General features: G+C 54.8%; 1 protein-coding gene across 7 annotated transcripts in view; it reads right to left on the bottom strand.

The window, feature by feature from the left end:
- Window positions 1–15,535, bottom strand: part of CRACDL (CRACD like) — a 95,864-nt gene that overhangs the window by 6,032 nt on the left and 74,297 nt on the right. For all 7 annotated transcript variants that reach the window (XM_064481867.1, XM_064481866.1, XM_064481868.1 and 4 more), the window contains exons 6-7: window positions 13,909–14,136; window positions 7,680–9,228 (exon numbers count right to left, since the gene is read on the bottom strand). In XM_064481867.1, coding sequence (XP_064337937.1) covers window positions 7,680–9,228; window positions 13,909–14,136 — 1,777 coding nt within the window. The remainder of the gene's footprint in view (window positions 1–7,679; window positions 9,229–13,908; window positions 14,137–15,535) is intronic.

Raw genomic sequence — 15,535 nt, 5'->3', positions numbered from 1 at the left:
CAGTGTCCTGGCTGGCTCCCCGGCCCTGTGGGGCTGTGTCGGGCCCGTGGCGCTGGTGTCACTCTGACCGTGGGGGCACAGACACAGCTCTGGTGAACTCCTACCCTCCGCAATCGGATGACCCACATGAGCCCAAAGGAGGATTTTACAACTCACTGGAGAAGAGGGTACGGACCAGGGCACAGATAACATCCCTAGGGACCTGGGGCAGGGGAGGCTGGGGCCCCCCAGGGTGGAACTGTAATGGGGGTCTACACCCCATGTGACAGCCAGGACACAGCTGTGACTTGTCAACAATACCGTCTCCTGGGTGAGGTGCAATGAGCCACACAACGTGAACCATCACGGTTTCTTGCTCTCTGGCTGTGAAAATACAGCAGATGCCCTGCCCTGAGCTCACACGAGGCAGGATAGCGGGCTTCTCACGCCTCATGAACACTTGGTAGATGCTGCCAGGTTTGAAGCAGCTATTTTAAAGAATCTTTGTCCTTTCATAAAATAACTTTCTTGTTCATAAAAGGACACACAAAAACAAACAAACAAACAAAACAGTATGCACGCACATTGTACACATTCCGAAAGCAGATAAAAACACAAAGAAGCAGAAAAAAGTTTTCCCTAAATTAACGAGCCAAGAGAGCCGTGTTAACGCTTGGCACATGGCTTCCAATCTCCTTCCATTACACTGTTGTCTTTAAAACACACATCAACAGCTCATTTCCAGCCCTTCAAAATACTCTCTGTGGACGGAGGGGCCCGAGTTTGCTCCCTAAGACTTCTGATCTGAAGTGGACGCACCACCAACCTTTGTCACCACAGAGCTTCAGCAACGGAGAGACCACCCCTTGTTTCTGTCTCCCCTCCAGCCCCTCTGCCAGCACCCTGGTTTACGCGGGGAGGAGGGGACAATGTGCACAGAGAGACACCAAGGGGACCGCTGGGGTGGGGAGGGGCCCTGAGGTCACATGGGCCTCACCCACACCGTGGGCTCCCTGTAGGAAAGGTGAAGGTTTTTTAAAAGTGTTTATTGATTGAACACAGACAGCTCCTGATCAATTCATGGCCTTGCTCTGCGTCGGCTCTGGCTGTGAGCTCGGCTGTGTGATCCTAGCAGAGAACTTGGACATTTAATGCTCCTGTGAGCATTTACCTCGAAGCCACACTGAGGGTTTTGAGAATGAGCAAGGGCTTCTCGCAGACCAAGCTCCAACGTTTAATGATATGTGATGCAACCGGGTCCTAACTCTACCTCCAAAGGTAACGTATCACCGTTCCTCCGTTTGCTCATTTGACAGATACAGTCCCCCCTCGCTGACCAGGAATTCCATATTTGAGAATTCGCCCACTCACTAAAATGTATTTGTAACCCCCAAATCAATACTCCTGACCCTTTGTGGTCACCTGCAGACATGCCCAGAGCAGTGGAAAATTTGAGTCCCAGGACAAGCACGTTCCCAGCTGATATGGGTGGGGATGCTATTTCTTTCCTGTTTCTGCTCTCAGACTGCACACAAGGGTCCTTTTTGCGGTATGCTTAGTGCCACATTTTTGCATTTCTGTGTTTTTTTCTTGGGGATTTGTCTGTCGAAAATAGCCCCCACGTCTAGTGCTTAAGTGCTGTCTGGTGCCCATGAGCACGAGGCAGTGATGTGCCTTATGAAGGAGATACATGTGTCAGATGGGGCGTGTGTGACCCTATGGCTTGCTGGAAGGTGCACGGAAAGGGGCCAACACTACATATTAAATAATGTGTCTTTAAACAGAAACACACACAACACAAAGTTATGTACCAAGCAGTTGAAGATAATGTGATCAGGGATTGGCAGGAAGCTGACCCCACATTCCCCCCAGAGCGATGGTGCGAGACTCACTGATTCAGTGCTCATGGTGACTTTGCAGAGCATAACTACTGCAAAAAACCAGAAACATCTGTCTTTGTGAGCGCCCACCTGGCCCCAGGCCCCAGGGGAGATGCTGTCTACACCGAGGAAGAATGTGTCTAATCTCGCCCGTCTCTCCGGTGCTCGCATACAGACTCTCCTACAAGCACCATCAGGGAGAGTGGGGTCCTTCCACCACTAACACGGAGCCTGCAGCAAAGGAAAGGGCTCCAGGGCCCGAGGGAAGGGGGCACAGAGGGGCCTCTGGGCACCGGTCTCCTTCTGCGCCCTGGTCTGTGAAATTCACTGAGCGGCACACACATGATCTGTGCCCTTCTCTGTGCATGTATCGTTCTTCAGTAAAAAGCAAAAAACCAAAACCCAAACACAAAAACAACTCTAAGATGATCAGGACTCACTCGGTGCTTGGAGAGTGACCAGGAGAAGCAGGTGGCTCCCTTCTCAGCCTCTTCAGTGCCCCTTGGACCCCAAATGCACTGGGGGTCCTGGGCCCGCCTGCCTTCTCTCTGCTGCCCCCACTCTTCCTCTTCCATTCTCCGACGGCTTGCCCTGAACCCCTCCTCCTGCTCCCACTGCCTCTTCTACATAAGACCACAGTCAGCAAGGGCAGAGAACTTGTCTCCAGAAACACAAGGCACACTGCAGCTCTCAGGGAGAACAGCTACAGTGTCTGAGGGCCTCTTTCTTCCCCCTCTTCCCTACTCCTAAGCCAGGAGGCACTGCAGGGATCTCCTCGTCCCCTCAGCTTCTCTGAAACCCACCTTCCCCAGACCTACTGCTCTCCTTTCTCACAAGCTCCAAAACCACTTGTTAGGGGGGGGAAAGGCCACTGTTGCTTTAAATGTTCCTCCTGGAGTGTTTCTATCATAACAGGTGACAGCCAGCAAGGGCCAAGACGGTGCCCTTTTCCTTTGTCTCATGGACACAGTCTGAAGCATCTGACAACTCGCCCACCCGTGTAGGGCACAGTTACGCCCCACTGATAACCATCAGCACGTCAAGGTTTATAACCAACCCAGTTCTGGTGAACCGGCCGATGGACTTAGAAGGTTTCCCAGTGTCAACATTTATGAGGGTCTGATAACGCCTAACATGTTCATCCGGGGCAGGGAGCAGTCAGTCCTTGTCCAGGGCCGGAGTTTGTACAGGCCTCCAGAGCACAAATTTATGTGAGCTTTTTTTCCCCAAATGGGGGCCTGAAGTCTACTTTGTTTATTGTCACAGCATCAACTATCATAGTTAAAAAAATTATTTTAACCTCTGTTGCTCCTAGGTAAAATCTGTGAAAAAGTGTTTATAAAGTAAAATGAACTGCATCTAGGTGGGGATGTGTGGGGCCAGGGGTCTGGGCATGGGCAGGCACGTTTACTGGGGGTACCCCGGGGGCCAGGTGCTTTGCCAGGCTCTTTGCCAGGCTTGGGGTGCTGAGCCCAGGCCTCAGCACGTGAAGGCTGCAGACACCCCAGGGCTGTCCAGCCCAACCCCTCACCTCACCTGGAGACCTGAGGAGCCAGTGACAGCTCCCGGGCACAGAGCTGTGATGGAGGGGCTTGGATTGAAAGTCCATCTGTTCAACCACCACTGTCCGTGCAATTAAAACAGTCTCTAAGCAGGAGGCAGTGACCACAGTCCTTCTCTGAGCACAGAGACAGCTGGTCTCCATCACCTGCCAGGTGATATAACTGGGACTTTACTGGGATACAGGGATGGAAAGGCACTGTTATTTGAAAATAATTTTGAGCTACAGCAGAAAAGGAGAAAAAGTAGTGAAGTTACTATATTATATGGCACACTCCTACAATGCAGAATGTAAACAGTTGCCCCACCTTGGATTCCTTGTGGGGTCTCCAGGGGCAGCTGGACTTCTGCAAGAGCTGTCTAGAGGGGCCAGCAGAACAAGTAATCAGTCGAGGGACAGCCCGTGTCCACAGAGCTTGGGTCTCCGCTCCCCCATCACACCTCCCGCTCCCAGCCAGGTACGGCTCTCTCTCTACTCGAGAAACGTTAACAGCTAAGGGTTCTTCGGTCTTGATTTTCAGAGCAGCACCACATGCAGAATAACCCTCACAACTCTCCTCGTCACGTAAGGATACTTTCAATCCCCATTTCAGAGATGGGAACACAGAGCCTCACAGCATAAAGGACTTGTTTGGGGTGACACGGCCCTAGTGTCACCAAGGGGGCACTAGACACAGGCTTCTGGGTCTCTGACCTTCATTCACTCCACCACACGTCACATCCTATTAAGGGCAAGGACCCCACAGCTTTCCTAGACGTCATTGCCTCCTCATTATCACTCACGACCGAGTGGCAAACGACAGTCACTCAACCTGGCACTGCTGAGGTGTGGGGCTGGGTTATCCTCTGCTGTAGGGGGGCTGGGGGAGGCTGTGCATTGTTTATTGTCACAGCATCAACTGTAACAGTTTAAAAAATTATTTTAACCTCTGTTGCTCATAGGTAAAATCTGTGAAAAAGTGTTTATAAAGAAAAATCAATGCCTGAACCACATCTAGATTAGGATGTGTGGGGCCAGGGGTCTGGTCATGGCAGGCACGTTTACTGGGGGTGCCCTGAGGGTCAGAGGTCTGGTCTAACCACCACTCGCTAGAGCTGGTGGTATCTGCCCCCCTCCCACCATAGTCCTGACAATCAGCTCTGACTCCAGACGCTGCCACACGTCTGTCAAAGGATGAACGCATGCAGGTGTGAGGACTGGGTCAGGGACCTGCGTGTGCCACTGTCACCAGCCTGGTCAGGGTGGGAAACAAGCTTGGACTGGAGGCTGAGGCTGGTTATCAAATGTGGTCCCTGGTGAGAATGGCACTTTGTTCAGCCAGTCTCCTAAACAGCCAACAAGTGTCCACCACATCATCATAGAAAATAAAACACACACACACACACACACAGAGAGAGAGAGAGAGAGAGAAAGGAGGCCGACATTCAGAGAGTGGACTTACAAGTGATTGCTTTTTTTAAGGTACTTTCTATATTTCACCATTTCCCCTGTTCTAACTCTAATCCTGTGCACAGGAAGGAGGCTGCTTCCAGGCTGGTAATTTAGACACTGGGATGGACTGGCCCAACAGGGGATGGGGACTGCCCTACACACACGAGCAGGGCTGATAACCCCGGGCCATTCACCTCCTACGGCAAATGACTGGATTAACTGGTCTCGAGCACAGATGTGCTGGGCTCGCAGCCACCATCCCAAGTGGCCCTGGGATGCTCAGCCCAGTTGGCGAGCTGGACTCCTCTGTTTATAGCAACAACCGTGGAGTCCTCCCCACACCTCTCCAGCACGCCAGGGGGGTTTCTCCATCTCCAAAGAAGGAAGACAGGGTGTGGAGGAGAAGGATTCCGGGGACAAAGCAGCTTGAGTCCCAGAGGCAGAACCCTGCCCATCTGGGACATCTCAATAACCCAGCTGTGTGATGTGCAGCCCCCCAAAGGGGGACGGGCAGGTGGTAGCCCATTTGGGAGCTCTGGGTAAGGTGCCTGCCATCACAAGGTAATAAACAGCCATAATTAGGTCTTTCTGGAAAACTGGGTAATACTTTTATTACAACTTTTATTGTCTGTATGTTTTATATCAATTTAATTGTCTTTAGCTGCTATAATTTGGGAGCAAAGGGGGTGAAGGCAGAAGTGATAATAACAAACTGACCCACGAGCAGATCCAGTGTCTGGGGAAGCGGCAGAGGCCCTGCTCATCCTTACTCGCCTCCCACTGCCCTGACTCTCTCGGTTCCTTGCACAGGATCACTGATGGGGTCCAACAGCATGGGCTCTGGGCGTCCGCTCTGGCCTGCACGAGGCAGCCCCCTGAGCTCAAGGTCCCAGGTGGGACCAGACAGCAGCCCCAGCCTCTCCTGGCTCTTGCCCTTCAAATACCACCCCACTCTGGGAGGCTCGGTTCCCCACAGAACGTAGGAATACGTCCCTCCTCTTCGCGCTGGAATGAAAATCACTACCCATGCTAAGTAACCTAGATTCTTCCACTTGAGAAGTCATCTGAGTCCATTATTTCTATGACTTAGGGAATGTTAATAAAAATAAATGGACAAGACGATTCTCCACTATTTAAGCGAAGCCGTTAGATAAATATTAGATGGTATTTCATAAACCAAAGGAGAAAACACAAGGTCTCTGACTACAGACCATTCCAGGCATTGGACAGTGAGCAAAGCCTCACTCTCCCAGCTTAAGATGAGGAAGTTATAAATTGATCGATGTGTCAAGCATCACCCTCCAAAGCTTCTTTTCCCGCTCTGACCACAAACGTGAGGCTCCTGTGTTTTGGTTCCGTCCATTCAGCAAGCCTGTGGGAGACACCTTCAATTCTAGGCCTCGAAGGTGGATGGTGCTGATGCTGGGGTTTTATCTGCCCAGAGCAAACCCCCTCCTCCCTTGTCATTTCAATGGTTTTTTGAATCCCTCTACGACAGCTTCAGGAACCTGGACATTTGCAGAGTTACAGCCTGAAGCTCCCCAACGCCCCCTCCCTCACTGATGATTCCCGCAGCAACAGCAGAAAATCACAGCTGAGCCCAGGGGCCTGGATCAAGAAGGCTACATGGGCCCGTTTTGGGGGGCGTTTTCCCCAAAGGTGCATCTTTGCGTGTCACCTTAGGAATTTAAGGTCCTTTAGACTCTGCACTTTTACTAACCTCCTGGGAGGAAGACACAAAAGACTAGGATGCCTTTGAACCTGTCTTTACGTTGAGTGTGCCCTTCATCCTCCTTTTAGGGGGAGGGGTCCCCAGGAGAACTGGGTTCTGCTTCCTCTCTGTCCCGTCATGGAGCGCTTCAGCGGAGTCCTGGACTTAGAGCAGCCACTCAGAATATCCTGAAAGTTGTGTTGTTTTATCAAAGCTGCCTTGGAAAATTTCTCCTTGAGGCCCCCATCACACACACACACACACACACACACGACTTGCATGTCTGCTTCCATTTTTGGCACACGATTTCCCATTAATAAAAGAAACCAGCAACGAGAGAGACTTTAGCTCTACCAAAAATACCCATTTCCGACAGATTTCTCATTTCGTCTGAAACACTATAAATAAAAAGTGACAAACGTCAAAGACATAGAAAGGTCATCTATTTCATCTCTGCTCATTTTAAAAGACAGTTGCTTCAGAAGGTTCTTACATTCTGCCCCAGTCTTAACACCATCTCCCTTTTGGGAGAGCTACCGCCCACACACTGAGCATCTCAGACTCCGGGAGCTGGGATGCTTCCTGTGTGAGGCTGGGCCCTGCGGGCCTGCTTATTAAACAGGAGGAAATTCTTGCTTTGAGGGAAAGGTTAGAACAATGCTGAGTGACAGAAGAGCCAATGCTTCATTCATAACAGAAAACTAGCCCAGGCCCGGGAGAGCCTCCATCCCTGAGAGCACACACACCCCGGGAGCCTGGGCCTCACCAAGCTTCCACACTAAAAAGCAGAAGCAACATTTGAGTGATCCACTGAGGGGCCCATCTCCTCTCGGGACAATATGCACGACGAGTTTTTACATTTTCCTGACTTCTCGGATCTTACACAAAACCTTGTTTTCCTCCTCCACGCTCCATTCCTAAGTCTTGATCAGACATGTTATTGGTACCAAGAGGAATTCTGACTTTTCCTTCCAATTCTGCTGCAACGAGGCTCTTACCCAAAGCATTTACATACATTGCGGACGTCCAGCAAGATACTCCAACTGTGACCTGATTTCCCCGTCACCCTCCCCTTCCGAACACCCTGCCAGGCCGCTGGCTCCAGCTAGAATCTTACCAATTGCCCTGTGGGGCGACTTTCTCTCCGCCGGCTGGTTCTCCTTCCTGGGATCCAAGTCCCCGGGGCTGGTGTCGGGGGGCGCAGGCAGCTGGGGGAGGGTGAGGGTCTGCAGCAGCGGCTTCCTGGGCAGGGGCGGTTTGGAGCTGAGCTGCTCTGCGGACCGGGCCTTCGCCTTGCCCTGCTCGTTGGGGGTCCTGGCACCTCGGGCGGCGGGGCCCGTCCCCAGCGGACCCCTGTCGTCCCTGGAGAGCAAGGTCAGCCCTCCTTTCTCTAACCTCACCTCCGCACTGTGCCTCTTGATCCCTCTCCCGTCGGGGCCGGGCGCTTCCCTGTGTTTGAAGGACAGAGACGTGGAGCGGAGCTTGACCGGGAAGGGGCTTCCGTGCTCGCCCGCGGGGCGCTCCCGCGCCGCTGCGCCGGGGTCCGCGGTGGCCGCCTGGTCCCCCAGGTCGGGAGAGCCGCGCTCGGCCGGGGAGGGCGGCTTCCGAGGGCCGGGCTTCAAGCCCTGGGGCTCGGGGAGGTCCTCGAGGGCGGCTTCGCTCCTCCAGGCCAGGCCGCTCCTCAGAAGCCGGATCGGGGGGCCGCGGGGCTCCAGCAGGAGGCTGCCCGCGCGCGGCCACTCCTGGCCCGACGACACCGAGAACTTCTTCGCGGCCCGCGCCTCGCGGCCGCCTCGCTCCATCTTCCGCTCGGGCGCCGCCGCCTCCGGTGCTCCTGGTGGGGACTCCGCCCGCTCGGCCCTGGGGGGGTCCGGGGGGGCGGCCTCGTGGTCCGGAGACCGGGGTGCGGGCTCCTGGGGAGACGACTCCGAGGCAGCTGGTGAGGGGGAGGCGCCGAGGCTCACATTCAGGGTCACGGCCGGGGCCTTGCGCTTCAAGCAGCTCTTGGGGGCCGGGGGGCTGGGGGCGGGGGCCGGGGTTTCTGGGCCTGCTCCCTCGGGACCCGGCACGTCCAGCATTGGCTGCACCTCCTTCTGGCCGGTGTGGTCTGGCCCATGGGGACTAGGGAGAGTCTCCAGGGTGGTGGCGGGGCCAGGCTCGGGAGGGGCCGTGTCCCCGTCGAGGATACAAGGAGATAATTGGCCCTCTGCGTCTCCAGGAGCACAATCCACCTCGTCTGCTGTGTCCCTGTCTGAGGAACACGTGCTTTCCTGGGACAGCTCCTCCCTCTGGTCTTCCCTGTGATTAGGGTGCGGGGAGCCTTCTGGCCCAGACGAGGACTCTGCGAGGGAGGCTGGGCCTGACACAGCCTCTGTGACCTCTGGGGTGGCCGGGTGGCTGGAGGGGTTGTCCCCCAGGAGGCTGTCCTCCTCAATGCTGGCACTGAGGGCCGGGCAGTGCTGCAGGCGCCTCCGCCGGGCACGCGCCCCCCCAGGTGGTGGCAGCATGGTGGCCAGTCCCCCAGGCTCAGGGCCTCTGTCGGGTCCCGCCTCCTGCTGCCCAGAACTGGGCTTCTCCTCCGTGCTGACTTTGGGGAGTGGTTTCTCGTCGTATTCCTCCTCCTCTGGGGTACCCGTCAGATCGCTCAGGGATTCGGACTGTGCTCTCTAAGGAAAAGAAGACAAGCATCACTAGGATGAATACGAGGAAGCCCCCGGCCTCCCCATTGTGTTCAAGGTTTAATTAGGTTTAAAGGAAGTAGTATGTCTCTAACGCTGGCACTCAGGTGGCCATTCACATACAGGTGTCTTTTCTTAATCCCCCCTTACTGGTCTGTTTGGAATCTTGCCTCCCAAGTTCAGTGTTCCGCAGAACAGAGGCAGCTACGCCCTTAGGATAAATGCTATCTAAGGCTCTTAAGGCCAGGCCACAAAACCAGTGGACACTGCTCTACAGGGAAGGGGACCAGCATCAGCCCCGACTGCCACGCTCGTGCTCTGCGTGGTTATTTCCCTTACTCCCTGACTCATCCCAGTGAGGAGAGGATCAGTATTTCCTGTTTGCACTTGGAGAACCAGGAGCTCAGGGAGGTCCCTACCTTGGTCAAGGCTGAGCAAATAAGTGGCTCAGTAGAAAATCTGTTGCCCTCTCTGACCCCCGCCACCCTCGTGCTGCCTGGGAGGCGGTCTCCAAGGTCAATACCCTCTCTGTCCAGGGATGCACCGTCATGGCGAAGGCAGGCTGGTCTCCCTAAGAGACGATTCACAGCATTCAACACAGGCAACAGCAAACTGCAGCTTACAGGATAAAGCCCAAACTTCCCAGCTAAATCTCATGTTCTGTGGTTTTAAATGGTTTCTCCCACCCCCTACTCGGGTCAAACCAAGCTCCCACCACTGTATGTGTTAGACTCTGGGCCTGAGGGACCGCCCCGCCCCACCAGCAACCCCAGAGCTGTCTCCACTTCCAGGCCTTGCCTGCTCCCTGCGCCTGGGGGCTCTCCCTTCTCTCCTGAAGCCTCCTTGGCTGGGCAATAATACACTGTCTTGTGTTATTTTTCTTTTGAAAGGTCTCTGGGATTTAGATTCAGTCCACTTCCTCCCTACCGTACACAAAGTCAGTTCCTACGCAGTTAGGAAGGAAAGGAGCCCAAGGTACTCGTGACTCACCCCAAAGCCAGCGAGAACATGGTTGAGAGGCCGAGGGTATTGAGGTTGGGCTTTTTTAAAAGTTCCTGAATTTAGACCTGACTTTAGACTTTAGAGAGTCCCCCAGGCTGCTGCACAGACAGTGCTCGCCTTCCTTCTTTGTAGGAAACACCGGGGGTTGGGGGGCGGTGTTTGCAATAGGTTTTTGTTATTTGAACATTTTCCAGCTGGCATCTGCTTGCTAACACAGGATAACTGGGATGTTTGTGACAACACCTCAGCTAGCTCCTTGCCAAGATGCACAATTCTATTCCTCTGGATTTAAAAAGAGGACGATGCGAAAAGAAATCGCAGAAGAATTTTCAAAAGCTGCAGGTTCTAAAGGTGTTACTGGCCTCTCGCTGCTACAGGAAAGCTCTGGGGTTGAAATTCCTTTAGCACGTGGGTTGTATTTTAAAACAGCTGGAACCCACAGTAAGTCAGAGTAGGAATGAGGAGCAGGTCTGGCTTGGGCACATCCAACCTGAGGCACCAGCAGGTCCAAGGGGTTAGAGTGGAGCGGCCAGGCTGGAGGAAGGCTGGCATGGAGCCTGGACTCCAGAGGGTGGACTCAGACGCTGAGCAGAGGCTTTGCAGAGAACAAAGTGGCTCCCATCTGAGCCCGGGTTCTCTGGCTTGGACAGCAAGGAGGATGCACATGCCCACTCCACCCGCACTGCCTCCCCTCCCTCTCCTCCCCTGGGCCCTCAGAGCAGCTTAGCACCCTGGAGCCCTCCCGAGGAACCAGAAGCAGGGACCCAGTGCTCAGCCTGCAGCCCCCCAGATGGAGACTGTACCACAGCTGCCCGCTCATCCACCTTCTCCCACCAGGAGAAGAGCGTCTGGGCAGCATCCCCATCATCTCTGGGCAGAGGACGCTGCTGGTGAGCATCACGATGTGGAGAGGAGGCATCAGTCTCTGTCCGAGACCTGCGACTTGCTGGCAGCTCTGCCAGCCACGTGACCACACCGCTCCTAACAGAGCAGAGTTAACAACACTCCCTCTCCTGGCACTGCCGGGGCTGGGATGAGGACCAGCTGGCGTGGTGAGACGTCGGTGTAAACATTCATGGGCGTTCCCTCCTGGGGCGCTGGAGCCACGCACAGGACATGTTCTGTGCAGCGGGGTAAAACGCGGAGACGACCAACAACCCGCGTTTGTCTTCCGCGTGCTCCTCCTTCCCAGCCCGGGCTCCGGTGGGGGCAGCGGGAGCCGGCCAAACGCAGTCTGGAATGTGGTTTTCAAATTTGTAACAAATATCACACTCTTGATGGCCAAGGGTTATTTTTCCTTTTTTGCTGTGCAAGATGGGATTTTTAAGCTAGGAAAAAACCTTTTTTCCCCTAGTGCTCCAAAAGACTCTGAGCCTAGATGATGGGGAGAGTTTCCCCCACCTAGAGCTGGAGGGGCAGAGCTGGGGGACGTCTGGCTGGGCGTGGGCAGCTGTTCTGCCCACACGGAGGAAGAGCTTGGGTAGCAGCAGTATAGACAGGGAGACAGAAGATGCCTGAGCCTGGGGATGCGGGAGGCAGTGAGAGTGGGTGATGGAGAAAGAAACCCCAAATGCTACAGGGGATCAGAGAAGCAGGAGAAACTTGGACTGCACTGTCCAGTGAAGCGCCAAGGGACAGCGAACCTCCAGAAGTCCCCAGGTCAGCAGGGCAGCAGAGAGGGCAGCATGGTGGCGTTTCACACCCTCAGAGCAGAAGGGGAAGAGCTTAAACCACATGGTCCCGAGGAAGGTCCTCATGGCTGGGAGGAGGGACCTCATGACCAAAAGGCAAAGGGGGCTGCAGACACGAAGGGACAAAGGCCTCCAACTTGGGACCCAACAGTGACACTGGTGACCACCAGCCAGACACCTCTGTCTAGTCAGGAAAATATGGACACCTCCCCAAATGTAATGTATCCATGCCTGCTCCCGACCAAGAAGGGAAGGGAAAGAAAGAGGCAAAGACGTGGAAAGGCCAGAGTTTAAATCAAGGAATGACTGTGTTGACCCACACCACCTAAATCAGATTTTCTCTTATTTTGAAAAATGGGATTCAAGAGCTAAGTCAAGTTCAAAAGTAAAGAAGGAGGTACAGCTCTGCTCAGCGGGCAGCAAGAGGTGTGTTTCCACCTGGATTATGAGAGCCGGCCTTCCCTCTGCCAAGTCCTGGCCAGGCGGTGGCTGGGTACACACACCCTTCCTGGGCAGAAGGCATCTCCCTGAGAAGAAAGGCCAGACTGGAGGGCCAGAGGGAACTGGCTTTGCCCCTGCCCTGTGGCTACCCTCAGCACGAGGACAGGCAGGTCAGAGTTGTTGGATCTTGCAAGTCCCCAGAGTACTCAGCCTTTAACTGCAAAGGTTCTGATGGATAAGCGTTTGTACAAGTCGCCAGGTGCCCAGTTTGCACAAGGGCACACCAGCCCAAAGGTAACACCGTTCGCTTCTTTCTCCAGCATTAGTCCCCTCAGAAGTCAACCCTGCCGGCATGAGCTTAAAAAGCACCTTCCCCGTGCCCAGAGGAAAACCCACGCTCTCCAGGGAGCCCCTGACATGCCGGGAGGCCCCAGACCACTGCCTCCAGCTACAGCACCCCACTTATCCTGGCACTTCATCAGCACACCCCAGTCTTGCCTCAAGGGAAGGGCCGTGGGATGTCAGTCGGTGAGCAGCTCTCTCTCGGCCCTGACATGCTCTGTGGCCTGGCTGGCCCCACACCCTGCCTCTCAGCACCACCAGACAGCAGAGAAGACAATAACCCCACGTGGACCTCTAGCCCCCTGGTCCCATGAAGCCGAAGCACGGCATGAGAGAGTTCCCAGCCCCCGGCGTGATGAGCTGACGACGGCCCCAGGCCGCAGGCCCGAAGACGGGTCTGTCCTCACAGGGGCACCACCCCTGGGTTTCTAAGTTGGTCCTCACCCTAGGCAGGTGTCCATCTAGTCATTCACCTCCCTCCTCTGTATCCACTCATTCACAAGTCTGTTTATTCATTCATGTGTTCCACTCATGTCCACCAATGCCTGTGACCAGCACTGTCCAGGGCTGGAAGTACATGGGGTCCAAGGTCTCAGGGGCGACTGGCAATAACCCAGGGAGTGTCTCTATTTACAAAGGTCACTTCCATGTGTGGCCGGTGCCTACAGAGGAAGTGGCCACAGTGACGGGTAAGTGGGGCTGCTTTCCAAAGGATGGTTAGGGCGAGACTCTCTGCGGGGAGGACCTCGGAGCCGACCCCCAAGGGCTGAGCAGGAGTCAGCTGGGAAGAGGGTGTCCCCACCAGGTACTGAGTCCTGAGGTGGGTGACAGCTTGGAGAGCTCCAGAAGCAGAAAGGAGCCCAAAGCATGTTGAGTGAGAATGGGAGGAAGTAGGCAGGGCCTGGTTGGGCCAGGTCTGCACTGTGAACGTCACCCTGAGTGCAGTGGGAAGACAAGAGACCCACGGCACACAGCACGTTCTCTAAGTGCGGCAGAATGAATGAACCAATGAACGAATGAATGAGTGTTTGCGCAGGGAGAGGAGCATCTGAAACCACATGCGACCCCAGCTCCTGCCACATGGCCACGGTCCCACTGCCCGTGGGGGTTTCTCAGGGGCTGTGACCCTGCGGGGAAGGAGCTGGGGTGGGTTGGGCTCCCCGGCCTGCCCGCCCCACCCCTGCCCAGTTACCGAGGACAGACGCCGCATTTTGCTGGACCGCTGGTTGCGGGGCTTCACCAAGAGCTTGTGCTTGGCTGCAGAGTTGTCCAGGCAGGAGGAGGACTCAGGTGGATACGCGAAGTCCGCCACGGGCGCCCCGGCGCTGTCCGAGGTCCTGGGGGAGACGGAGGTGTCGCTCGCATGCCGGGAGAAGAGCTGGTGGGGAGACTGCGGCGGGGACGAGGAAGCCACAGAGACCTTCAGGGGACAGAGAGCAAACGCGCCAGGCATCAGCTTCTGGACAGGAATGGCGCAGCCAGCACACACCCACCCTCTCCCACCGTCTCAGCCTCTGGGCTCTACCTGAGGGGACATACTTGAAATCTGACTTCCAGCAAGGAGGGCTCCCTGATACTCCTTTAGAAAAATAAATAGCTGGGGGTTTGAAAGGTTGGGCCAAACCCCGGAAGCTCATCTGTCCTTTCCAAGAACCTGCGTCCTAGGCACCCCTTAGCTGGGTAACTGCACCCTCCCACAGCAGGTGGTGCAGGTGCTTCAGACTGGGGCTACTTTCTCCCATGAAGCCCACCAGCCCGATTCCTCAGCCCTGTCTCTGGAAGCCATGAGGGTGGCCGAGGGGTGTGGCTTCACAGCCCGTGCCCAGCAGTTCTCATCACTGTCCCTGGAGCTCCATGTGCTCCCTCTAGGGGTCTGTAGCTTCATGCATACTCTTGGGAAAAGCTGGCTTTATGTTACCAGCTCTTAAGTCTCAAACATTCTACTAGTTCATATCTCAGCAGGCAGTAACGGAAAGGCAGCAAAGGGCAAAAGTTAGGTAGGGGAGTCTCATGAAAGGGTGACGGCAACACCCTGCGATACCATCCCCGCAGAGCTTGCAGGCTTCTTCCCAGAGGAAGAAGCTCCCTCCTCCTGCAAAGACACATATCAGCAGAGAGCAGCGGGGGGGGGGTCACCCACCGCGCACCCAGGAGCAAATTCCACTCCCCGACGAGGAGCCAGGTGCAGAGGGAGAACCTGGGAGGTGCTGGGTGTTAGTGACGATCCTGCCACCTACAAACAAACTCACAAAACCTTCTGTTCCAGCACGGTGCTGGGTATCAGTGTTAAGCTCACACTTTTTCCCAGTGTGTTTTATTTTCCAGTTTCACTTATTGTGATAAAACACACATAAAGATACTTACCATCTTAACCACTTTAAAGTGGACAGTTCACTGGTATTAAAAACGTTCACACTGTTGTGCACCCATCACCACCATCCACCTCCAGAACTTTTTCTCTTGTAAAACTAAAACTCTGTGCCTATTAAACACTAAGTCCCCATTCCCCCTCCTCCAGGCTCTGGTACCCACCACTTTCCGTCTCTATGAACTTGATTACTCTAAGTACCTCATGCAAGAGGAACCACATAGTACTTGTCCTTTCGTGTTGGGCTTATTTCGCTTAGCATAACGTCTTCGAGGTTTACCCGTGTTGTGGCACGTGCCGGAAGTTCCTTCCTTTCTAAGGCTCAAGGACATGCCACTGTGGGTACAGACCACCCTTCGTCTACCCACTCATCGGCTGATGGACCCTTGGGTGGCCTTCACGTTCTAGCTGCGATGAAATAATGCTGCTATGAACACAGGAGTACACGTAT

The sequence above is a fragment of the Camelus dromedarius genome, chromosome 33 (assembly GCF_036321535.1).
Source record: "Camelus dromedarius isolate mCamDro1 chromosome 33, mCamDro1.pat, whole genome shotgun sequence".
NCBI lineage: Eukaryota > Metazoa > Chordata > Mammalia > Artiodactyla > Camelidae > Camelus > Camelus dromedarius.
The sequence above is the reverse complement of the archived record's forward strand: the minus strand, read 5'-3'. Positions and strand labels throughout refer to the sequence as shown.